Genomic DNA, 27,780 nt, shown 5'->3' with positions numbered 1-27,780 from the left:
AGCATTGTTCTATCCTTTAAGAATTGTCTTCCTCCACAGACATTCTATAAACAGTTTTGCAAGTTCTTTTAGTATTATTCTGCCTTCAACTTTAAGCATTCTTGCTGAAAAATACTCATTCTCAGGTGCCTTCCTTTTCTTCATAAGTTCAATGACTTTGTACAACTTACCTGGGATAGCTTCTGGCACATCATTATTTTAATTATTAACTCTCTGTGGTTTTGATTCCTCTCTTACAATATATAAATGTTTAAGGGAATCTTGGAACACTTATACGATTTGCTCCCAATTGTAAGTTACTTGCCATCTGCCACAACAGATGAAAGGCGGTGACTAACAAGACAAGTTTCTGTTTTGTTTTCTTGCCACTGTTATTGTTTTCCATTGTTTCTCTTACCAAACTGCTCACTGTAGCTTCTCAGAAGACCTTTCTGAACAGTTTTAATACTGTAATGAAAAATTCTTTGATAGAACGTAACTAATGGAAAGAGTAAAAGGAACAACCCACCATATCTGAGACGTTGAGTGTTGATAGGCACATAAACAATACAGAGAATATTGTTAAGATTTCTGACAAATCCATCTTCAGAGCTACCAGTATATATATCCATCCATGTATGCTCATTTATAAATACACATACCCTTAATCCTCGGATCACTACTACATATACAAACTGCCAAGGAGCAACACCCCTTCATCACTCAGTATCACCCCAGACAGGAATAATTAATCCATAGCCTTCAGCAGGGCTTTGACTACCTATCATGATCAGGACATCCTACCTACTTTTTTTTAAGCTTTCCCACATCTCCCAAAGTAGTATTACACCACCCACCCAATCTATGAAACATCCCAGTCCATCATTATGCAACATTTACACCTAGCTCTTTGACCTGTCTAATGCATTCATCCAGTACATCCTGCTTCAGTCCCATTACAGGCATATCTTATGCCATCAGAGGCACGGCCACCTATGAAATCAGTCATATCATAAACCAACTCTACAGCAATTAATGAATGGCCACAGCCAAACTGTGGCCAAGAGTAGAATGGACCACCCTGTGGCAAAACATAATACTGAGCACAACATGCTAGATTTCACTGGTTACTTTACAATTCATGTCATCTGGAACCTTCTGTCCCTTATCCCCAACGCCGCCCCCCCCCCACCCCCACCACCACCACCACCACCAAACACCAGCACTTTGAATTACATAGATGAAAATTATTCTTACAATACACCCTTCACCCTTCAATTCTGTAATCCTTCTGACCTTCAATTTCCAACAGTCCTTGTCCCACACCCACCTCCACTTTAGCCCCATGACCCTAACCTCTCCCACACTGAACTCTCAGACCCTCCTATCTGCAATTTCCCTCTTTCTATGTCCTTTTCCCACTCTCAGTTCAATTCTCCATGTCATTAGTTGTTGCCAATAACTCCCCGAGTCTACGACCACAGTGAGCTCACCAGTGCCCCATACCTGTCCCATCATGTGCCTGGCGCCTCTCCCTCCCAAACATCAGCCACCATTCCCCAAAACACTCTTCCTTCCCCAATTACTACCCCCCCCCCCCTCCCTATCCATCTCCACCTGACACATCCATCAGCCCAGTTGAGCGGCAGTACCAGTACCATGCAGTCCACCAGCACAACATAGCCATTCGTGTGTGTATGTAGGTGTTCAGGTACATATTCTTTCAGTTCAGAGGAAAAATTCACCCGAAAGCACTACAACATTCTGTGTTGTTTATGCGACAAACGGTGACTCAATGCCTCAACTATACGGTGAGTTGTCACCGTTACTATTTCCATTATCTCTTGAATAATTTTGTCTGCTTCACCAATTCAATCATGTTCCTACTATCATTTACACTATCGTGTTTTCTTGTTACATACAAGATTTTATTTTACTTTCTTTCTACTTGCAATATCTTTTCCATCTGCCTAAGTATATTTGTTAATAATTGCTCCTTTCATCTGTATCTATACAGGGCGTCCCAGCAGGAATGGTCAATATTTGGGGCTGTGACATGAATGGTCACTGGTAGCAAAAAGAGTCTAGTATTTGTGGATTCTCAACTGCTTATCTTAAGAGAGCACTTGTTCAACAGAAGAGATGCATTTCACAACAGTGAAGATGGACAAATACTCATAGATGAACATTAGAGTCTGTGTTTACTGGACAATTATTTCTTGTTTTGGTCCCTACTACCATCTCTCAAAAGATGGGAAGCAAAGAGCTTGCAATAGAAGAGAATGTTTCACGGTACTGGAAATGAATAAGTGCTCATACCACTTAAAGTATGCATTTTACAGCCCATTTTTAACAGTCTCTTTTGCTTTGAATAATTGTTCCTATCATATCCCAGAATACTGACTATTCCTCCTGGTACACCCTCTATAACTCTCAAGATTCTAAAATAAAGATGCTTCATTTACCTGGTATACTTCCCTAAAATTAAATAAATTCTCATAATCTACACTACTAAATTCCAGCCTAACTGAATAAATTCACATCATGTACATTGATAATTTCCTGCCTGATTTTTACTATGCATCTTGCAAAGCTATGATCAAATTAAAATTTCAAAATGGTTCAGGCCTGCCACACCCAGTACAATTTGTTTATTGTTTTCTTACTTCATTTTTACTTCTACTCAGTCCTTTCATAGTCCATTTTCTGTTTGATTTCTTTTGGAAGAATGCGTTAAGAACAATGTTTGTCCTTACATAAAATAGCAAATAATCATGAGTAAATAAAAAGAAGTAGAAGACAAGAATATAAATTTATAAAGCTAGCAGAAATGTGAAGGAGAATTAGAAGTTATTTGGAAATGTAAATGACAGAGAAAAAGAAGAGGAGATAAGACTGGCCCATAAGGCAGTACAGAGAATTAAGAGACAAAGTAATAAAATTTTCACCTTTTCATCTGATGTATCAGCATCATCATCATCTTCATCTTCCCCACTTTCAAAAGATTCAAATACTGATTTCAGCAAACCAGATTTTTCTTTCTCATGTAGTCCTTCATTTTCTGATATCACGTCTTTTACTCTGCCAATCAGGTTTGACAGTTCTTCCTAAGTAAAAACACGAGTGATCATAACATGACTGGTTACTTATAATAGCAAGTATCTGATTTAATTTAAGCTACACATGTCACAAGCAGGCCTCACTATGTTGAAAAAACCTTACAAGACACATAAATGGATTCCAGTTCTTGGCAGGTGGTCAACAAATACCACTATGATATGTGTAATGTTAGTTTCCTTATCAGGGAAATATACAATGCCTGTCACAAAAAGCAAAGTACCCCAAAGAGATAGTTGGATGTCAAAGTAACTTGGTACACATACACACCAATGGCAAATGTTTAAATTAATAGTGTGCTTTAGGGTGTTCTGTCAAGTTGTTGTTTCCATTATCTGCAGGATATTTCAACGACCAAATCTGCCATCTTCCTCAGGCAGTGCAAGTTTTGCTGTTACAAGTAGTCGGTGCCTGGACTCCAACCAGACTGTGAACTATTGTTGGTCTCACACCACTATTTATAGCTTGATTTCTGATGTCCACTATAGTGATTGATGCTCTTTCGTTTCTGTCAGCTCACATTGATATTCCAAGAAATACAGCATCCAGAGTATTTCCCTCCCTCAATTAAGATAAAAAGTATTATTTGTAATGTTAAAGACTATCTAGGCCTCCACAAGATGGGTGTGTATCGCATTCCATGTGAATGTAGCATGTCATACATGGTGCAGACTATCAGAACAGTTGAGAAGAGATGTAACGATGGTCAATGACACACCCGAACAAAATAATCAAGCAAATCAGCTGTTGCTGAGCTCTGCCTCTCATTAATAAACGGTCACAACGCTCATATAGTGCTAGGGACAGAAAGTTGGCTGAAACCAGACGTAAACAGTAATGAAATCCTAAACTCAGATTGGAATGTATACCGCAGAGACAGGCTGAACAGTGAAGGGGGAGGCGTGTTTATAGCGATAAGAAGTGCAATAGTATCGAAGGAAATTGACGGAGATCCGAAATGTGAAATGATTTGGGTGAAGGTCACGGTTAAAGCAGGCTCAGACATGGTAATTGGATGTCTCTATAGGCCCCCTGGCTCAGCAGCTGTTGTGGCTGAGCACCTGAAGGATAATTTGGAAAATATTTCGAGTAGATTTCCCCACCATGTTATAGTTCTGGGTGGAGATTTTAATTTGCCGGATATAGACTGGGAGACTCAAACGTTCATAACGGGTGGCAGGGACAAAGAATCCAGTGAAATTTTTTTAAGTGCTTTATCTGAAAACTACCTTGAGCAGTTAAACAGAGAACCGACTCGTGGCGATAACATATTAGACCTTCTGGTGACAAACAGACCCGAACTATTTGAAAAAAAAAAAAAAAGCAGAACAGGGAATCAGCGATCATAAAGCGGTTACGGCATCGATGATTTCAGCCGTAAATAGGAATATTAAAAAGGGTAGGAAGATTTTTCTGTTTAGAAAAAGTGACAAAAAGCAGATTTCAAAGTACCTGTTGGCTGAACACAAAAGTTTTGCCTCAAGTACAGATAGTGTTGAGGATCAGTGGACAAAGTTCAAAACCGTCGTACATTATGCGTTAGATGAATATGTGCCAAGCAAGATCGTAAGAGATGGAAAAGAGCCACCGTGGTACAACAACCGAGTTAGAAAACTGTAGAAGTTCCTTTTTGGTTGTTTGTTACAGCATTTTTGTCTTGGTGTTGGTTTTCTTAAGTTTGCTTAAATTCAAATTATGTAATATATAAATATTTAGAGCCTTTCCCTAATCTTTATTTATTGTTACAGTATCATTTGAAGATGGGATTCATGCCCGAAAATGTGGGTAGTGTACATGCTTTTATCCAAATAAGGGAACTGCAGTGGATTTTATTCGTCATGTACTTACAAATATTTTCTGCTGATTACTGTTTGTTTTTGATTTGTGTACCTTGTTAATGTCATTCATCCATACAGAAACCTCAGAGGTGCTTATGAGTAATCCTGTACTTTATTGGTTTACATTCACAATGGATACATAGTTATATCAAAAGGGAAATTAATTCAAGAAAACTGTTAACATTATGTAGTACTTAGAGACACTATAAGAAGTCCTGGAACTTCACCCGCTGAAAGTCAGTTCTGGCCACCCTTTCTGTCTTTTTATAGTTGAGTTATCATATATTCTTTCTGCTCACATCATAGTTACATCAACTGCTCCCCTGATTTTTCTATGTGGCTTCAACATAAGCCTGGATAAGTATGAGGAAATGGTGCACTAGAGATTTCGGAGTAGTGGGAAGTTGATATTGTATTCTTTCCCCATAGTGCCTCACAGATAGTTCCGTAGCCAGTACCTAAATTACTTTACACTATCATAGACACCCTTCTCCTAAAGAGTTGTAAGGTGGTTCACCTCAGATAGAACAACACGTAGGAATTGGAAGAAACAAAGCCAACTAGCTCGTAGACCAGTCAGACCAGGTTATAATGCATATTAGAGGCAACATGCTATGGTAAGTGGAATGTACAATGCACCAAACTCCACTCTCATAGTGGTGGCGTAATTCTTTACCCATCCGCATATTCAGCATTGCAGTCTTAACACATCATTATGCCATTCATGAATAATGCCCAACATAATGCATTTGCTTGATGTGCCAATTAAGCCATAGCTTTACCAGAGGAGGAATCATCTATTTGAGTTGGTAATGAGGTGAGTGTCACATGTTTTAAATTCTGTATTGTGATGATCTTCTTGTCAAATCAATAAGGAAAATATTTTAATGCCCTTTACACAAAATAATTTTTCATGGAAGTTTAGTCTCTGTTTTATCCTGTTCCAATATAAAATACACATTTATCCTATCTGGATAACTCCTTCGAGGTGCATCGCTTTTTTTGTCTTAGATTATATATGGTGTCATGGCACATCTTAAAGCTGAGGCTTTTATCCACGTAAATGGTAATGAGGAATCCTCATGATGCCTTTTGTCCCTAAAGAGAGATGTTTCCTCAAATTCTCCAAAAGTATTCTGCAATCTCCAACATTCCATATATTATTTTCATGTGGAAGATTGTTCACAGGCTGAGAAAACGACGCGTAGAACAAATGTCTCTGGCTCAACTGTATACCAGTAAAATTTGCTATTTTAAAATGTCTCTGGAAAAATCTGGTGCAAGGGTGCAGTGAATTTATTATCAAGCTAAAAAGCTACATCTATGATATGTATGTACAAGTACTTTGTCCAAAGCAGCACATCACATATGTTCTAAATAACATTGTTTTAGTTTATGTTTTGAATCTGTGCAGTTACATGCTTGCCAAAATAAACTATGTAAATTATAATTACAAAACAACTCTAAAATGCAACAGGTATGAAAATTTTATGGAAAAAAGAAAGCAGATTTTGGTGTTTCCAGGTATTTGTTAAACATAAATTAATGGTAAAATTCTTTGGCATTTTTTAACATCTCATAATTATTCATTATATTAAAACTGATGCATTACTCTGCAGTACTGTGACTCCTTCTCCAATTGTTCTATATACTCTTCCTGTCTTTCAATGTATGCCATCAGTTCTGGTGGTGGCTGAGTAGCTGACGCTTTGGATGTTGGTTCATCGCCAGAAGCTACTGATGCAGTTCCTCTTGTTGCTGGCAGTTGTGTTGGAGGTCCATGCAGCTGGCTACAAGATTTCACAGCAAGTCCTGGGTACACATTATATTTGGTTTCAAAGATGGGAGCACGATATGAAACATGCCGTGACCGATCACTCACAACAGCTGATGCATCTGTTTCATCTCCACTATCTTCTATCTTGGTTGAATGAGTCTGTGTATGAAATTTACACAAAATAAATTATCAGAAAATAGTACAATTTTTAAAAATTAAACATTATGACCCAAAACATTTAAACAGAATGTCATAATAAGAGCAGAAAAGATATATGAAGCAACTTACATGTATTCTCTAAGTTTACAGTAAAACAGTTGTCAATATATTTAACTGGTGAAGTCTTTCTCATGTAACATACTTACTGTTCTAACAGACACACAAAATGGCCTTATAGTCTCAAAAGTTAAATTAAAATCTGTTAGTATTCACTAAGACAATATTTTAGTGATAAAGTATCAGTATTACAGAAACACTGCATACAAATATTCGTTCACATGTCCAGGTAGTTAACAACATTAGAACAGAATGAAATCAGAAGCTACAAATCTAACATTTCAAAAGTAATATTTGGTAACTCATGGCATATTAACTTGTCTCCTGACAACAGCATGCTATTAGCATGTAAAGCACAGTTTTTGAATGGGTGAGGAGCGGGGAGGGGAAAGGGAAGAGTCATATTAATAAGTTAAGGAAAGGGATTAAAAGTTAGGACAAACATGTCAGCTATTTCACCAAGAATTGAAATAATCACACTATTTTATTAATGTCAATCATCAGGCAAGCTTAAAAAGAAAACACCCTTTTTTACTAAAATCTGCTCTTCTACTTCTACATCTACATCTACATTTATACTCCGCAAGCCACCCAACGGTGTGTGGTGGAGGGCACTTTACGTGTCACTGTCATTACCTTCCTTTTCTGTTCCAGTTGCGTATGGTTCGTGGGTAGAATGACTGTCGGAAAGCCTCCGCGCGTTCGAATCTCTCTAATTTTACATTCGTGATCTCCTCGGGAGGTGTAAGTAGGGGGAGCAATATATTCAATACCTCATCCAGAAATGCACCCTCTCAAAACCTGGCGAGCAAGCTACACCGCGATGCAGAGCGCCTCTCTTGCAGAGTCTGCCACTTGAGTTTGCTAAACATCTCCGTAATGCTATCACGCTTACCAAATAACCCTGTGATGAAATGCGCCGCTCTTCTTTGGATCTTCCCTATCTCCTCCGTCAACCCGATCTGGTACGGATCCCACACTGATGAGCAATATTCAAGTATAGGTCGAACGAGTGTTTTGTAAGCCACCTCCTTAGTTGATGGACTACATTTTCTAAGGACTCTCCCAATGAATCTCAACCTGGTATCCACCTTACCAACAATTAATTTTATATGATCATTCCACTTCAAATCGTTCCGTACGCATACTCTCAGATATTTTACAGAAGTAACTGCTACCAGTGTTTGTTCCGCTATCATATAATCATACAATAAAGGATCCTTCTTTCTATGTATTCGCAATACATTACATTTGTCTATGTTAAGGGTCAGTTGCCACTCCCTGCACCAAGTGCCTATCTGCTGCAGATCTTCCTGCATTTCACTACAATTTTCTAATGCTGCAACTTCTCTGTATACTACAGCATCATCCGCGAAAAGCCGCATGGAACTTCTGACACTATCTACTAAGTCATTTACATATATTGTGAAAAGCAATGGTCCCATAACACTCCCCTGTGGCACGCCAGAGGTTACTTTAACGTCTGTAGACGTCTCTCCATTGAAAACAACATGCTGTGTTCTGTTTGCTAAAAACTCTTCAATCCAGCCACACAGCTGGTCTGATATTCCGTAGGCTTTACTTTGTTTATCAAGCGAAAGCGCGGAACTGTATTGAACGCCTTCTGGAAGTCAAGGAAAATAGCATCTACCTGGGAGCCTGTATCTAATATTTTCTGGGTCTCATGAACAAATAAAGTGAGTTGGGTCTCACACGATCGCTGTTTCCGGAATCCATGTTGACTCCTACAGAGTAGATTCTGGGTTTCCAAAAACGGCATGATACGCGAGCAAAAAACATGTTCTAAAATTCTACAACAGATCGACGTCAGAGATATAGGTCTATAGTTTTGCGCATCTGCTCGATGACCCTTCTTGAAGACTGGGACTACCTGTGCTCTTTTCCAATCATTTGGAACCTTCCGTTCCTCTAGAGACTTGCGGTACATGGCTGTTAGAAGGGGGGCAAGTTCTTTCGCGTACTCTGTGTAGAATCGAATTGGTATCCCGTCAGATCCAGTGGACTTTCCTCTGTTGAGTGATTCCAGTTGCTTTCCTATTCCTTGGACACTTATTTTGATGTCAGCCATTTTTTCGTTTGTGTGAGGATTTAGAGAAGGAACTGCAGTGCGGTCTTCCTCTGTGAAACAGCTTTGGAAAAAGGTGTTTAGTATTTCAGCTTTACACATGTCATCCTCTGTTTCAATGCCATCATCATCCTGGAGTGTCTAGATATGCTGTTTCGAACCACTTACTGATTTAGCGTAAGACCAGAACTTCCTAGGATTTTCTTTCAAGTCGGTACATATAATTTTACTTTCGAATTCACTGAACGCTTCACACATAGCCCTCCTTACGCTAACTTTGACATCGTTTAGCTTCTGTTTGTCTGAGAGGTTTTGGCTGCGTTTAAACTTGGAGTGAAGCTCTCTTTGCTTTCGCAGTAGTTTCCTAACTTTGTTGTTGAACCACGGTGGGTTTTTCCCATCCCTCCCAGTTTTACTCAGCACGTATCCGTCTAAAATGCATTTTACGATTGCCTTGAACTTTTTCCATAAACACTCAACATTGTCAGTGTTGGAACGGAAATTTTCATTTTGATCTGTTAGGTAGTCTGAAATCTGCCTTCTATTACTCTTGCTAAACAGATACACCTTCCTCCCTTTTTTATATTCCTATTAACTTCCATATTCAGGGATGCTGCAACAGCCTTATGATCACTGATTCCCTGTTCTGCACTTACAGTGTCGAAAAGTTCGGGTCTGTTTGTTATCAGTAGGTCCAAGATGTTATCTCCACGAGTCAGTTCTCTGTTTAATTGCTCGAGGTAATTTTCGGATAGTGCACTCAGTATAATGTCACTCGATGCTCTGTCCCTACCACCCGTCCTAAACATCTGAGTGTCCCAGTCTATATCTGGTAAATTGAAATCTCCACCTAAGACTATAACATGCTGAGAAAATTTATGTGAAATGTATTCCAAATTTTCTCTCAGCTATTCTCCCACTAATGCTGCTGAGTCGGGAGGTCGGTAAAAGGAGCCAATTATTAACCTAGCTTGGTTGTCGAGTGTAACCTCCACCCATAATAATTCACAGGAACTATCCACTTCTACTTCACTACAGGATAAACTACTACTAACATCGACAAACACGCCACCACCGGTTGCATGCAATCTATCCTTTCTAAACACCGTCTGTGCCTTTGTAAAAATTTCAGCAGAATTTATCTCTGGCTTCAGTCAGCTTTCTGTACCTATAATGATTTCAGCTTTGATGCTTTCTATCAGCGCTCGAAGTTCCGGTACTTTACCAATGCAGCTTCGACAGTTTACAATTACAATACTGACTGCTGCTTGGTCCCCGCATGTCCTGACTTTGCCCCGCACCCTTTGAGGCTGTTGCCCTTTCTGTACTTGCCCGAGGCCATCTAACCTAAAAAACTGCCCAGTCCACGCCACACAACCCCTGCTACCCGTGTAGCCGCTTGCTGCGTGTAGTGGACTCCTGACCTATCCAGCGGAACCCGAAACCCCACCACCCTATGGCGCAAGTCGAGGAATCTGCAGCCCACACGGTCGCAGAACCGTCTCAGCCTCTGATTCAGACCCTCCACTCGGCTCTGTAGCAAAGGTCCGCAGTCAGTCCTGTCGACGATGCTGCAGATGGTGAGCTCTGCTCTCATCCTGCTAGCGAGACTGGCAGTCTTCACCAAATCAGATGGCCGCCGGAAGCCAGAGAGGATTTCCTTCGATCCATAGCGACACACATCATTGGTGCCGACATGAGCGACCACCTGCAGATGGGTGCACCCTGTACCCTTCATGGCATCCGGAAGGACCCTTTCTACATCTGGAATGACTCCCCCCAGTACGCACACAGAGTGCACATTGGTTTTCTTCCCCTCTCTTGCTGCCATATCCCTAAGGAGCTATGAGGCACAACCATCTCAAGAAACTTGTAGTGTTTCGAGAATTTCTGCGTTAATTCTAGAACCACTCGGCCTTCTACCGTCTCGAACTCACTATATTTTAGATGTGAGAGGGGGATGCTAGAATCCTACCTACTGCACATCACAAGTTTGTGTGTGCAGGTGTGAAATCAGTCGCGAGCAGAAGGTAGACACAGCAAACAAAAGGCACCGACAAGTACTTGTTGGGCGACCCATGGAAGTTCTAGTGAAAGTATACAGAAGAACTGTGGAACTTTTAGGTTATTCTGTGCTAATTGTATCAGTGACCATTGTTATAAATAACAATAACAATTGAGATTATGAAGTCTAAAGAAAATTAAATGTACTTAAATCTGTTTCTAATGTGAGATGGTACAAGCGACTTACAAGAAATCTAATGTTTATGTGCGAAGTATGAATTTTGTTCTTTAGGAAGTTCAAATATACCAATAATTGTTGAAAGGTATTCTTCAAGTACCTAATTATTTCGCAAGTAGAGACCCTTTAAGGTTCCTGTAACGAGTATCATTCTTTGGGGAAGAAGTTTATAGAGATTACAGAAGGGCTCCGAGTTGGTAAAAGTAATCAAAACTCAATAAAATGAAGCCTTAAATGCACAGAGTCTGCAGTTAAATTAGATGACCAGAGTACAACTTTAAATGATAAATTAGATGCTCAGAGTGGAACTTTAAATGCTAAATTGGATGTTCAGAATGAAACTTTAGGATTGTTAAGTGCCACGGTAGATTCACAAAGTAAGTAATTTAGTAATCTATGTGAAGGCATGGGAGATTTGAAGACTGAATTCGACACTTTAAATACTAAAGTACAGAATTTTAAGATACATTTAAAGAATGAATTGAATAGTTCCCTGCACATTCATGTAAATCAAATGTTCACTGACCTTAGTAGTAAATAGAATGATAATTTCCAGGAGTTATCAAAAAAGTTAGAATTTGAGATTGAGGACAGGTGCAATAATGTAGAATCAGAAATCAATGAAACATTGGGATCTTTTGAAAATGCATGTAACGTTAAATTTAATGCTGTAAAGAAAGGACTGAATACTTTAAAAGAAAGCGTAGACAAGCAGAGTGAGTTAATGCCTGCCATTCAATCGCAAATTACAGATGTAAGTACAGGAGTGGATAATGTAGAAAGAAGCTTTAAAGAGAAAATAGCAGACTCTAATATCATAAATGTTTGGAAGAACAAGTCGAAGAAGTTATAGAAAGAAAAGTTACCGAGAGAACAACATCCAGGAACATATCGCCTACGGCTTCTTCCAAGGTTACTGATACCAGGAGGGGCATAGACGAACTCTGGAGAGGATTCAAACTGATCCAGGAACAAGTAGAAAAATGAGTAACTTCACCTAATGTGGTGTTAACCAGTGAAGTAGTTATTGATTTGCAATGGGAAGCTCATTTGGGGTTATCGAGACAATTCCCTAAATTTAAGCCCGGTGGAGATGTGCACCAGACACATTTTTTGAACAGATTCAACCAAGCTTTGCCAAAAAAGGGAAGATTCTTAAAAGATTGAATTTGCTGTGGGTTACCTTCAAGAAGAAGCCTCCAAATGGGGAACAGTAAATATTGAGAACTTTTCCTCTTGGGAAGATTTTCAAAAGAAATTTGAAGAGAAACACTGGTCTGCCAGTGCACAAGAAAAGTTAATAACAGATCCATGGAACCCGGGCAGAGTCATATATCCCCCAGGGACATTAACATTCTGAGTTAACGGGCGGAGTGACAACCGTCGGATCCCGAGTTCGTTTTGGTGTTTCTTCCAAAATAGTTTTCCTGCACCAAATTCCTTTAAAATCTTAAACTATTCTTTCATCTACTCCTAAAATCTTAAACTATCCTGTAATCTAATATCTTAGAAAACAGGATATGACAGTCAAATAAAAAACAATCTGAGAGAATTACAGGTAAAAAGTGATATTTAGATGAAGTAAACTGAATGGAATATTATGTTTGTAGAAAATATAATACTGTGTGACTAGTTGAACAACTAATATACCATAGTATATAGATTTTCTATTTTGTATAGAATATTTTATACCTTTTGTGAGATGTGATATAAATGGGAGGGTTTGTATTAAGTTTGAAAGGGGTGGGTGCTTTAGATAAAAGCACGGTTTACAAGAGCAAATAAACCAGGGCTAACACAAAACACACATAACACCTATCACAAAACCCTCAGCAAATAAGTGTGGCTGATTCTTCACCATTTGCCATTTCCATAAGGTTGCTAAGATATCCTTTGGGGACCTCAAGGATGAAGGTGGGAATGTCTGTTCTGTAGGAGACGATTTAACACCAAGTCTCCTCCAGCGTCTCAATCAAGCACCTGTGAGGTAGGGATCCTGGGGAAGGGGGGTGGGAAGGGTTTCCTGTCTTTGGGGCTATCTTCTTTCTCTTCTTCGATCTTAGCAACCATTTCTATTTATTTCCTTTCTTACTTCTCATTTTCCCTCATTCCACCTGCACATATTTCTATCGAAGAAGTCCTTCCTAGTTTCTGTGGTTTCTAGTAACTTAAATCTTATCTTCAGATAAGAAGGCCAAAGATTCAGACTACACAAACAGACATCCACATACACACAAAGATGCATGGATACACAATGACATTACTGACTACAAACCTGCCGCAATGTGAGAACCACTACGTGTTGTAGAGGAAAGAATGTATGTGCATAGGGAAACATGACAGTTCTATATTATATATGGAAATATATATATATATATATATATATATATATATATATACACACACACGCCTGTGTCTGTATATGTGCGGATGGATGTGTGTATGTGTGTGTGTGTGCGCACGCGCATACCTGTCCTGTTCTCCCCCTTACGTAAGTCTTTCCATATATAATGTAGAACTGTCATATATATATATATATGGTTATAATAGAAGGAAACATTCCATGAAGGAAAAATATACCTAAAAACAAAGATGATGTGACTTACCAAATGAAAGTGCTGGCAGGTCGACAGACACACAAACGAACACATACATACACACAAAATTCAAGCTTTCGCAACAAACTGTTGCCTCATCAGGAAAGAGGGAAGGAGAGGCAACAGTTTGTTGCGAAAGCTTGAATTTTGTGTGTATGTTTGTGTTCGTTTGTGTGTCTGTCGACCTGCCAGCACTTTCATTTGGTAAGTCACATCATCTTTGTTTTTAGGTGTATATATATATATATATATATATATATATATATATATATATATATATATATATATATATGAGGTGTCTGTGTATGTGTGGATGGATATGTGTGTGTGTGCGAGTGTATACCTGTCCTTTTTTCCCCCTAAGGTAAGTCTTTCCGCTCCCGGGATTGGAATGACTCCTTACCCTCTCCCTTAAAACCCATATCCTTTTGTCTTTCCTTCTCCTTCCCTCTTTCCTGACGAGGCAACCGTTGGTTGCGAAAGCTTGGATTTTGTGTGTATGTTTGTGTTTGTTTGTGTGTCTGTCGACCTGCCAGCACTTTCATTTGGTAAGTCACATCATCTTTGTTTTTAAATATATATATATATATATATATATATATAAGATGATGAGACTTACCAAACAAAAGCGCTGGCAGGTCGATAGACACACAAACAAACACAAACATACACACAAAATTCAAGCTTTCGCAACCAACGGTTGCCTCATCAGGAAAGAGGGAAGGAGAGGGAAAGACGAAAGGATTTGGGTTTTAAGGGAGAGGGTAAGGAGTCATTCCAATCCCGGGAGCAGAAAGACTTACCTTAGGGGGGAAAAAAGGACAGGTATACACTCGCACACACACACATATCCATCCGCATATACACAGACACAAGCAGACATATATAGATATATAAAAACAAAGATGATTTGACTTACCAAACGAAAGCGCTGGCAGGTCGGTAGACACACAAACATACACACAAAATTCTAGCTTTCGCAACCAACAGTTGCCTCGTCAGGAAAGAGGGAAGGAGAGGGAAAAACGAAAGGATTTGGGTTTTAAGGGAGAGGGTAAGGAGTCACTCCAATCCCGGGAGCGGAAAGACTTTATATATATACACACACACGCCTGTGTCTGTATATGTGCGGATGGATATATATATGCGCGCGAGTGTATACCCGTCCTTTTTTCCCCCTAATGTAAGTCTTTCCGCTCCCGGGATTGGAATGACTCCTCACCCTCTCTCCCTTAAAACCCACATCCTTTCGTCTTTCCCTCTCCTTCCCTCTTTCCTGACGAAGCAGCCGTTGGTTGCGAAAGCAGAATTTTGTGTGTATGTTTGTGTGTCTATCGACCTGCCAGCGCTTTCTTTTGGTAAGTCACATCAGTGGAATGTTTCCAAAACTGCCACTATCCAACAAAAAGCAAATATCTGCTCACCACCCCAGTACACAGAGCATGCACTGTATGCAACAAGGACAGTCTGCCTTCAGAGTTACAGCATCTGTGTGAAACCTTTCACAAGAACAGCTATTCGGAGACACAAATAAGCCACACTCTCCAACAACGCAATCAAGAAGAAACTAAGCACCTGATGTTTCTTCCTTACACAGGGCCACCCACAGCCAAGATTTCCAGGATGATAGAGGAGGGGAAAGAAAAAAAAACTTTCTGATCAATGGTTAAAATCAAGAATATGCTTGGGTTTGTTGAAGAACAACTATGACTATGGGCATCAGTTGCAAGTGTGGCATGCAGTACATCAGACAGGCACAGTGATGCATCTGTGCATGGGTTCTGGAATTCAGCTTCACAGGGACAGTGGAAATAAAGAGTACATGATGATCTTGTCAACTAGGACAATTGTTTCCAAGAGAGCTCCACAGGTATTGTGGCATTATCAAAAATACATGAGGAATGCTCTCATGTGAAAGTAGTGGAGCCAATTAACAGAACAGACAGGCACCACCAAAATGCCTGGACTCATCGCCCCCTCGACATCAGCCACAACAGCCCTTCTGATGGCACCAACTGCCACACACATTGAGCTCCCAGCAGAGAAGTCTATGGTTCAGCAGCTATAAAGGAACAAATCAAACATCAACATGATACCTTGCCTAGACGAGTAAGAAACTCACTGTAAAGCTGCAACAACATGATATCATGATACAGCTGATAACTCGAGAAGATTTCATAAATGAATTCATCGAGAAAGCCTGCATTCCCTGCAAAAGCTCTCCCCCCATAAACTTTAAAGCCCTTTTCAAATTTCTCCATAGTTTCCTTTACCACTTGATCTATGTTCAGATTAAATAACAGGAGGGATAGGCTACAACACTCCATTTTCTACTTTTGTCGAATCTTGGCATTGCTCCCCCCCTCCCTCTCTGTCTCTTTCTTTCTCTGCAGGTTTCTGGAGACAAGTAAACAGAAAATAATGGAAAATGAAACTACCAACTTATATTAACACACACCTCTGCCTACAATACATCAACCTGTCACAAGAACCAAGATTGCATATTCAGTTCTGGTGGGTTCGTCAACTCTCAACCAAACTATCACTTTCAAACCCAACTCAGACCTCTGATTTGGCCACAGATCAATCTGGCACCACAACCTAGGTTATGTTCTCAAGACAAAATTATTAATAATATTTCAACATACATAGTGCAAAATTCCATACTAAATAAAGCTTTTGATACCACTTCTCCCACTCACAAGTACACTGTCACCATACTACCTAAACTTGCATTTGGCCAATGCTACAAATCAGTATTTCACCACAACTAAGATTTCATATTCACATTGGTTGGCTTTGTCAACACACAAGCAAACTGCTTATCTTCCAGCTTAACAGAGACAATGTTCTACAATACAGATCAGTCGATCAGTCAGTCACCGAAATCTACATTTAAAAAAATAGACGTAAAACTAATAGTGTCTGTTCTTTTCTCTTCCTATCTGCATATCTATGACATATGCCACAATATTATTATGTCAAGGGACGAAGACAACATCCAGAATGGGTAAGGTCAGTTGACTGAAAAGTGCTGTGTATGACAATACTACAAACGACTAAGAGGCAAAAGCAGAAAATGAATGAACAGCCATCCACACCATGCAGGTAATTCACATTATTTTGTCGCTAAATCCAAGATCTGTTATCATAAGCAAATGAAAGATGCAAATATGCTGTATATGTATATGCACTTAAGTCTTGCACTGAAATGAGATTGGCTTTTTCACTAAGTATCTCACACTACTGACGGCTACATTATGCTATTCGCCCAAAATCTTAAATTTATCTTTTTCTTTCAAACACGGTTGCAACTGGGCCTCTTTGTCATAGTGATGTCTCCTGTATGGGAGACCTCGTAATACATTCCCCTGTCATCCTATCAGTATGACATATTTCAATGCCACAAGCAATGAAATACACACAAACATGGAAAAAGTACCCTGCTAACAAGCAGCTAAGATTTGTATATTCGGTTATGAATCTCAGCTATTTGTCTACTGATGTTCTGTCAAAGTCTCACTCACACGCTATGTGTGTTTATGACACAAGATTTGGAGTGAATTCACTCTCATTCTAGAACCTGAATATCTTCCCCTCAAAACTTCATTTCTCTTGATGAAAGAGTCTTTTAAAGCTTCTGAAAACCAGAAATTTAAAAGAATTCTTAAAGTTGTGTGGCATTCATCTTCCCTCAAGTTGCCATTGTCTCTACATATGATATGTAGAAACAACTGTGTTCTCATTTATTTTGGCAATAATATTCATTTTTTACCATGTATCTGTTTATTAACACATTCCGGTCGTTGCCCGTAGAAACTACGAGCGCGCATTTATTGCCGTAACAGTCGGCGCTCGGAGATTCTCCGAGCGCCGCCTTCTCGATTATTATTTCAGGTTGCGGCGCATTATATCCGTGCAGTGACATCTGGAGTTGAGTGTTTCGGTCTTGTAGTACATCGGACGACCGCTAGATGGTGATCCTGCATCCTCTAAGCGCTATGACACTCAAAAAAGGCGCCAAAACAATTCCCGCGCATTCACTCTTGCAGTGTGCTTATGTAGTTGTCTTTATCGCAAACGTTTGCCGTAAAATGGGGGACAGTTTGACTGAAGAGGAAATTCTGAGGCTGCTGGAAGAATCTGGATCTGAAATTGACGATGATGGATTTCAAACTGAAAATAGTTCTTCTGAAATAGATGGTAATTATAATGGTCAGTCATTGTGTTTACGAATCACAATTATAATCTCGGCAGTTTCACTGACTTATGTCATTTATTTCGAAGGTAACAACGAGTGGTCCGAAAATGAAAATGAGCCATCAGACGTGTTAGAAGAGTGTGAAGCTCCCATTCAAAAAGGCAGAGGCAGAATACAACAACAGCAGTCCCAAAACAACGTTGTTGAATGGGTAAATGACGATGTCCTACAACAATTACCGCTCTTTGAAGGCGTAAGTAATGTCTTGGCACCTTTGAGCGCCGAAAGCACTGAATTTGACTGTTGGAGCGTCTTTATTGACGCAAATGTCATCAAAAATATAAAGACAGAAACAAACCGCTACGCTGCAGCAACAATTTCCAAATTGCGGATGCAAAATAAAATAACTTCCAGGTCGCTTTGGGCCAATTGGTCTGCTGTGAAGCTACATGAGATGTATCAGTTTTTTGCTATAATTATTCACATGTGCCTTGTACACAAACCAAATATTACGGACTATTGGAGCAATGACCTAATGCTAGATTCCTCCTTACCTGCAAAAATCATGAAAAGAGACAGATTTAGGTCAATTTACTTTATGCTTCACGTAAATAACAACGACAATTATGTACGAAGCGGTCAACCAAACCATGATCCTATACACAAAATCTGACCTTTTTTTGATAACTTTGTACTGAAAAGCAAGAACAGTTTTTTTCCTGGCGAGAATCTCACAGTTGATGAAGGTTTATGTCCATTCAGAGGGAGAATTCGATTTCGAGTATATATCAAGAACAAACCGAGCAGGTATGGTATAAAATTTTTCATTCTAAGTGATTCAGCAACAGGATATAAGTGATTCAGCAACAGGATATGTTTTGAACTGTGAAGTGTACACCGGTGCAGGTGAAAAAGACAACAGTGCACATTCAGTGGTGCTACGTTTGTGCAACAGTTATCTACGTAAGGGTCATACATTGTACATGGACCGCTTTTATACTTCTGTAAAATTATTTGAAAAGTTGTTTGATGAGGGCACATCTGCTGTTGGCACAGTAATGAGAAACAGAAGAGGCCTACCACAGGAATTCAAACAGAATAAACTAAGAAGAGGTGAAATCGTATTCAAGAGAAAAAATTCCGTGCTAGCACTTCACTGGAAAGATACTAGGGATGTGTTTGCCCTTTCTACCAAACACAGAATGACAAGTAGTGTTACTAAGACAAAATCCAAGGCTGGAATGGTAGAAAAACTGAAGCCTGATCTCATACTTGATTATAATAAAAATAAAACTGGTGTTGATCATGGAGATCAGCTGGTGACCTACTATTATTTTCAACGACGAACAATGAAATGGTGGAAAAAGGTATTTTTCATGTATTTATGATGTGCGTGGTCAATTCTTACATTCTGTACAAGAAACCTCGGCCTCTCTCACAAACGAACCAGCTTGTTTACTTTTATGGTGAACCTGGGAAAACAAATACTGGAGAAATCCGGTGAAGTTTTCAACGAAAATGAAAAGCAGGGTTCAGCAGCAAACAGGCTAACAGCAAGGCATTTCCCCACTCACGTCCCATCGACAACAAGCAAGAAATATGCATCAAGATATTGCATTGTTTGCTCTGAGAAGGGCACACGGAGTACTGGCAAACGAGTGAGAAGGGAGACGAGATGGTGGTGTGAAGAATGTAATGTAGGATTGTGTCTACCTGACTGTTTCAAGCAATATCACACAAAGACAAATTTTACTCAATGAAAAGAGTTGTAAAAATTCAATGAAATAATTTTGTACATTTATTTTATAATAAATTCTGATTTCTTGCAATTTCAAACTTTTTTTTCTACCTCTGAATCATCTAATTTTCAAAATATAATAATTCTGTAAATATATGATATCTTACAAAAAACTTTAAACAAATGTTTAGATATAGGATGATAACACACACATCAGTTAAAAGGTTTTGCTTTGCTTCATTACCTTTTGGTCAGGAGCCATGTAAAAAAGGCGCAAAAGTCTACGACTTCTGAGGGATTGCAGTAGTATCTGTGGCCCGACTGCAATGTGTTAAATATGGGAATGTGTGTCACGATATTGCAGGCTAATACAATCATTTTCTGTATTATTTTATTAACAATACATACATGTGAGAATTTTGTAGGCGTTCCACGTGATGAATAAGATTCTGCAAGCAGATATCTTAACCTGGCAACAGCTTCCCGGTAAGCTATATCAGTGTAATCAGGAATCCTCTTCTTAATATTATCCATTTTGTGGTAGCCATTGAATTTTCTGGAAAGATGGAAATGAAAACAATGTTAAAAGTAGGTTATTAGCAATGCTCAAACACATTAAGTGTACTATACTATGGTCTGGTTAAAATTACTTTGTGACTGACGTTTCAGCAAGTCGATTAGTAGGGGCAAGCCAACATCCATTCGCAATTCATTCTTGAGTGCCATGTGCTTGATGTGTTGCCTATTTTGTAAATACATGCAGTATACCGTGGAACATGGACAACTGCACGCGGGCAACACTATCCCACCCCATTCAAAAATGCCCCCCCCCCCTTTTCCTCGCCACTGCATTCTGTCAATCACAAAGTAATTTTAATCGAAGTACACCACACGTCATTATCCTGTCGTTTCATTCAGAAAGTACTGTACATTTGTTATGTATCCCAAAAGCAAAAGAACCATACCAAACTTGTTAAAATTATTACAGGAATCGAAATGTAATAACCGGACTTATATTATGCTTCAATGGTGGTGTAACAGAACACATTAAAGGAAAAAGACGGAAAATAAATAGAAAAATCACCATTTTTTAGTTCTATTTGTAGCTTCCAAACACATGTGATGTTCTAATCTGACATCTCAACTCTGCAGCCAATTTCACAAACTCAGCCTTGTACAGTGGTGGCATTTAATTAAAAGGAACCACTTGAGAGTGAGCCCGCAAGTTCAATCTTTAGTAAGGATCATTTAAAAATTTTGTGTTAATAAATATGACAAGAAAGTTATAAGCTGCTAATGACTCATCATGTGCATCAGGAGCGTGACAGAAAATGAGTGTTCAGGAAGTGCAGAGATCAAGCTTCTATGAGATGTATGTATTACACTTCACAAAATGGGCATTGTCGACATTCAAGAAATGTTCAAAACAACCATTAATTTGCACCAGGAGCACAAAATGAAAAATGGCGCACCACAGTGATCACAAATGTCTGCACCATCAAGACTGAAGGTGAACTCCTTAGGAATTAATAACCATTGAGCACATTCAGTTAGGTATCCACTCGCGTCAACCGAAGCGTCCGATTCCACCTGTCGGTTGACCCGTGAAGTAAAGTAAGGCTGTTGTGGTGTGTGACGTCACAACGGCGCGGAGTTTAGATTGTGAGAGTGGCATGTTTGTAGATGTCATTTTGATGTGATCAGTGGTGTTCTCTGGTGGTGTGTTTATGTGTTAGGTGATGTTTTTGGTTTAGTTTGCGTGTGTGACATGTTTATAGGTGGCCTATTGTTGCGGTCGGTGGTTCTCTCTGCTGGTGTGCTTATGGTTAGCCTGTTATGTGGCATAAGGGGTTCATTTGCGTGGTAGCATTGCATGTGTGTGGTGCTGGTGGTGACTGTGCTTTCAGCGGAATATTTTTCAATGAGTTAACGATTTTGGTTTTGTTATGTTGACGTTATTGTAGTTTTTTTCCTGTTCGTCATGAGTCAATTTTGGTAAATCGCTTTGTTTATGCATTTGGTAGGTATGGATATGACTGACAAAGTCAACAGTTTTCAGTTGTCAGTGATGATGGGGGACAGTGCGTTGTCTCTAATCAAATTTCTTCAGCTATTTGGCCTGTTGGCTGAAGCTGTGAAGTGTTCAGTGTGTCATGAAGAAATGAGGCTTACTAAAGTTCTGGCGTTTCGGATCAGGTATCAATTTTTTTTTTAATTTTTATTTTTTTTTAAATTTTTTTTATTTTATTTTTATTTTTTTTTTGTGGTGGCTAAAGTTTTGAGACTTATAGTGTGGTATCGGTAGTTGCTATTGACCAATATAGGTCAAGGGAAGTGTTCGATTCCAATTTTCTTGGTTTGTCGTGCTGTTTGAGGTAGAGATGATTGTGGATGTGGTTGTAGTTTTGTGTTCCATGATTTGGTATCAGTAGTTTCTGTTGATTTATATAGGTCAAGGGAAGTGTCTGATTCCAGTGGATATTGTTTTTAGTTGATTTTGGGAAGGTTGTGGTCGTTTTATTTTATCGTTTTTGTCGTGTGTTTATTTTTAGTTTGCCCCCACCCAAAAAACCCCAATTTCCCTCGCTTGTCCAGTTAGTTTCATTATATTTTTGGAGGAATATATGTTTGATGGTTTTTCAATCTATTTTTGTGTTTGTTGTCATGTTTATGTAATGACGTCATAGTCGCGAAATGGGAGTTGTTGTGAATGGTCGTTTCCACCATACTGATGACGTCATTGGTCAAAGCAGACTGGTGGAATCGGACATTTCCGTTAACCCATATATTCTTAAAGAATGCAAATAGAATCACATTGGTGTAACAGGGGGATGAGAACTGATGAAATGTAGTAATGGAGTGTAACTGAATGCAAAAAAGTCTGTTGCAGAGATTATCAAGAAACTGGCTATCTTTTAAGATGTAGCTGCAGATAGTGTGATAATGTTTTATAGGCATGGAGAAAACATATAGAGGCTGAATATGAAGAGTGTTTCCAGGTGGTATGAACTGCAACGTCACACACTTTTCAGTGGGGATAGTTTGCTCCAAAGGAGTATGATTTTTATACACAGACCAGGAATCAAGCAAATTCACGTTACTTTGACCAGTTATTGGGGAAAAGCAGTGTTCATGCCTAGTTCTGTTTCTCTTATGCCCATTTCCCCACTCTTGCTAGCTGTAAAGTAAATACATCCTACTGCCCTTGCACAATCATGAGCATGAGAAAGAATTGTAGAGGTTGGAACACTTCCAACTTCTGATAGCACAATAAGTAACTTTCTAGCCAATTTACCATCCAGATTCACAAATGCATTAACTAAGGCACTGATGTTGGTTGACCTTGATACAACTCTTGGTACCTCTAATTTACAGGGTTCCATTGATACATACTACCTCTTCAAATCCCAATTGGTCTGAGTTAAAAACAAATTCCTTGCTGAATGACGGGGGTAAGTTTGTTTACCTCAACTACCAATTTTCGGACCAGTTCCACAGTTTGCTGTGCAGCATCAAGTTGACACTTTTTTTGAAATTTTGCTGTCTTACGTCTTCCAATTCTGTAGCACTGTTTGAAGTTATGCAACTATCCGCTGCTTCCCTTGAAATCTCTGTAATCAATATTGCACTCAATTTGATGTGGATAATGTTATTGGTCACTCTTGTGAACATCCTGTGAATTGTATCAAGCCGCCTTGAAATGCCCAAACACCAAGTGTGCCTTGTCCTCCCTTGAATACCTGTAGTGTTTCTCATGCACTACATGATTATATTGCTGTGGACTTATTCAAAATCTGTTCATAACTAATTTTTTTTACTATGCTGTGGATGATCTTCCATGTACATAATTATGTTTAGTACCCACTCCTTGGACAATGATTGGCCTTTACAACCTTTCACTGGAGATGGGATTTGTGGCTCCCTGTCCAGTAAGGACGATTAACTACATGGCCTGACACCTGCTTCTGTATCCTTTCACTTTTTAAGCAGGTGTTGTCATCACTGTATTCCTCATGTACATTATTCACACAGTCAGGCGCACACGACACCACACATTCCACTGACTCATTCTGCAGAAACACTAATATTTTATCTGGCACTTCTTTCCCACTCTGCAAAATTTCTTGGGTTCCTTTTTGATGAAATGTCAACTTTGGCAAGTGCTGTTGTAGATATAATTCAATGTCTGCTATGTTTATTGTTGCCATTGGACTGCTTTGTATCAACCCCACTAGCACTGTATTGTGAGTTACTCATAAACTATGCAGTTCAACTATGCTCCACAGCCTCATGCTGTGCTCACTACTGGATGCCTCCAGTCTCGCCCCTTGTTGCCATTAGCAGCCACTATTGGTGTTGCATGGTAGACAATATGTGGGGCGTTGAATGCTGTAAGGATCTACATTTGCATCTACATTTACATTTATACTCCGCAAGCCACCCAACGGTGTGTGGCGGAGGGCACTTTACGTGCCACTGTCATTATCTCCCTTTCCTGTTCCAGTCGCGTATGGTTCGCGGGAAGAACGACTGTCTGAAAGCCTCTGTGCACGCTCTAATCTCTCTAATTTTACATTCGTGATCTCCTCGGGAGGTATAAGTAGGGGGAAGCAATATATTCGATACCTCATCCAGAAATGCACCCTCTCGAAACCTGGCGAGCAAGTTACACCGCGATGCAGAGCGCCTCTCTTGCAGGGTCTGCCACTTGAGTTTGTTAAACATCTCCATAACGCTATCACGGTTACCAAATAACCCTGTGACGAAACGCGCCGCTCTTCTTTGGATCTTCTCTATCTCCTCCGTCAACCCGATCTGGTACGGATCCCACACTGATGAGCAATACTCAAGTATAGGTCGAACGAGTGTTTTGTAAGCCACCTCCTTTGTTGATGGACTACATTTTCTAAGGACTCTCCCAATGAATCTCAACCTGGTACCCGCCTTACCAACAATTAATTTTATATGATCATTCCACTTCAAATCGTTCCGCACGCATACTCCCAGATATTTTACAGAAGTAACTGCTACCAGTGTTTGTTCCGCTATCATATAATCATACAATAAAGGATCCTTCTTTCTATGTATTCGCAATACATTACATTTGTCTATGTTAAGGGTCAGTTGCCACTCCCTGCACCAAGTGCCTATCCGCTGCAGATCTTCCTGCATTTCGCTACAATTTTCTAATGCTGCAACTTCTCTGTATACTACAGCATCATCCGCGAAAAGCCGCATGGAACTTCCGACACTATCTACTAGGTCATTTATATATATTGTGAAAAGCAATGGTCCCATAACACTCCCCTGTGGCACGCCAGAGGTTACTTTAACGTCTGTAGATGTCTCTCCATTGAGAACAACATGCTGTGTTCTGTTTGCTAAAAACTCTTCAATCCAGCCACACAGCTGGTCTGATATTCCGTAGGCTCTTACTTTGTTTATCAGGCGACAGTGCGGAACTGTATCGAACGCCTTCCGGAAGTCAAGGAAAATGGCATCTACCTGGGAGCCTGTATCTAATATTTTCTGGGTCTCATGAACAAATAAAGCGAGTTGGGTTTCACACGATCGCTGTTTCCGGAATCCATGTTGATTCCTACATAGTAGATTCTGAGTTTCCAAAAACGACATGATACTCGAGCAAAAGACATGTTCTAAAATTCTACAACAGATCGACGTCAGAGAGATAGGTCTATAGTTTTGCGCATCTGCTCGACGACCCTTCTTGAAGACTGGGACTACCTGTGCTCTTTTCCAATCATTTGGAACCTTCTGTTCCTCTAGAGACTTGCGGTACACGGCTGTTAGAAGGGGGGCAAGTTCTTTCGCGTACTTTCATTGGACTTTTGTGACGTAGCAATCAATGGATTCCTTGTTAGGTGCTGATTATTCAAATCCTGATGGTACAAAACTTAAATTGCCAGTAGATGGACAGCAAGGGGGTAAGAGGTAAATTCCTGACTATCAAACTTTATGCCAGTCCAATACCAGGGTTAAATTTCATACCTCATGAAGTGCTTCATGGACAGAATGTGCATTGCAGTATTGAGCATCTGTGCATGTTAAAATTAGTGGAACCCTTAGTCTCATTCTAAAGAAATAAGGTATGAGCCATGTCTGGGCTGCATACTCTTCATTTTCTCATCATAATCATTGTAAACAATAACACTACACAGTATAAAAGCACTCATCACAGTCAACTAAATGAAGCAGTTACAATTAAAAGACATCTACAAACACAACCAACTCATAAACTCCGCGTCGTAATGACGTCACACGCCATAACACTCTTACGTCATGGGTCAAAGCAGACGGTTGGAATCAGATGCTTCCGTTGACCCAACAGGTTTCATATGGGTAGGCTTGCAACCAGGCTAGAAACAGTGTAACAGATACTTATAACCCATTTATTTTTTATTACATGGCCTCACTTAGGTGTACATAGTTTTTAAAAAAAATTTGATGCACAGAAGAAAACCTAGCTCAAGGCTTCAAGTGTATTTTTCGTCACAAAAATATGACAAGATAATGTAGTCATAGCTATACAAAAGAATTTTAAAAGTTGGATTTTATTTATCTTTACAACTTTTAATTACACTCTTAACTGACTGTTGATCTGAGAAATGGATCTTTCTTATCTGGCCTGACAGGATACTGGTGTCCTAAGAAGTGAAGTACTTCATAAAACGAAGTAATCTTTTTATGGAGTTCGAACTCATAACGTCACAACTCGTAAATGGTTCGATTAAAATGTCCCTGTACGATTCATACAGATGTTCTGTATCCCACTATATAGCAATTGGATGTTTTTGAAATATTTCTGTGCTGGCAAGGACTACAACCCAAATCACTGAATCATTATAACTTACAATTTACTCAGAACACTCCAACCTGAAGGAGCAGAGTTGTTAGGCAACATTTTCTCATCTACTGCAGGAAAAATATTATTACGAATATCACACAATAATCATTTGGGAAAATAGATAAACAGTGTGAAAATGATTATTAGAAGTTTTTATAGTAATTTAAAAACTATATATGTTTAAAATATAAAGCTTGTTTGATTCCAAAAGTGTGGGACATTTTACAAATTTTGTGCTTCAACTTACTCATACTGATCCATGTTAAGACCAGGCAGTCAGTAACGTAGAACGCGTGAACGTTGTTTTCAAAACTGGAGCCTCTCGTTTATGTGGAAGGAGATAGATATTCATAGTGCTCATACTGGTATTTCTTCACGGCATAGAACTGAGAATTGAAACTGAGAAATCTTACTTCCACAGTACAGCACATACTGATGCAGACTACCTGTCAAACACTACGTAAAATAATCGAACATCCGATCAAACCTTCTTTTAAAGCTTTGCCTCATTATCATATGATAACTTACACCCCATACTACCAGTATATTTCATTTTCCTTAACCACTCTTTAAACATTCACGTTTATCACTCAGACTCAACACAAACAATAACAACAACATACTTCCCGCGGAGTTTGTAATGCACTACCAAACATCTACACCGCACAGACGTACACAGCACTCTCAGCGTTCAGTGCTAAACAATAATCGCACTGGCGCGAGCACACAAACCTTCAAATTCCACGTAACACTTAATTACTAACCCATGCATTGTCTTGAAATAGCAACCGAGTGAAATACACTACTGTCATGAACTTCTCCGATATAAATATGTAGTATTACGAACAAGATCGGAGCGTGGAATGTCAGATCCCTTAATCGGGCAGGTACGTTAGAAAATTTAAAAAGGGAAATGGATAGGTTGAAGTTATATATAGAGGGAGTTAGTGAAGTTCGGTGGCAGGAGAAACAAGACTTTTGGTCAGGTGAATACAGGATTATAAATACAAAATCAAATAGGGGTAATGCAGGTGTAGGTTTAATAATGAATAAAAAAATAGGAG

At 39.3% G+C, this 27,780-nt stretch overlaps 1 protein-coding gene across 8 annotated transcripts in view; it reads right to left on the bottom strand.

Moving 5' to 3' along the window:
- Window positions 1-27,389, bottom strand: part of LOC126161810 (serologically defined colon cancer antigen 8 homolog) — a 219,199-nt gene extending 191,810 nt beyond the window's left edge. For 4 of the 8 annotated variants that reach the window (XR_007534962.1, XM_049917907.1, XM_049917908.1 and 1 more), the window contains exons 1-4: window positions 26,964-27,387; window positions 20,260-20,407; window positions 6,547-6,870; window positions 2,928-3,086 (exon numbers count right to left, since the gene is read on the bottom strand). Coding sequence is in view for 7 of the 8 variants with exons in the window: in XM_049917907.1 (XP_049773864.1) it covers window positions 2,928-3,086; window positions 6,547-6,870; window positions 20,260-20,407; window positions 26,964-26,977 (645 nt within the window). In the remaining variant the exon portion in view is untranslated. Of the gene's footprint in view, window positions 1-2,927; window positions 3,087-6,546; window positions 6,871-20,259; window positions 20,408-26,963 lie in introns of all 8 variants that reach the window. The other 4 variants (XM_049917903.1, XM_049917906.1, XM_049917905.1 and 1 more) reach the window with 2 other exon arrangements.
- Window positions 27,390-27,780: the final 391 nt, after the last annotated feature.

Source organism: Schistocerca cancellata, chromosome 2 (genome assembly GCF_023864275.1).
Source record: "Schistocerca cancellata isolate TAMUIC-IGC-003103 chromosome 2, iqSchCanc2.1, whole genome shotgun sequence".
NCBI classification, from domain to species: domain Eukaryota; kingdom Metazoa; phylum Arthropoda; class Insecta; order Orthoptera; family Acrididae; genus Schistocerca; species Schistocerca cancellata.
This window is presented reverse-complemented; position numbering and strand designations above follow the sequence as displayed.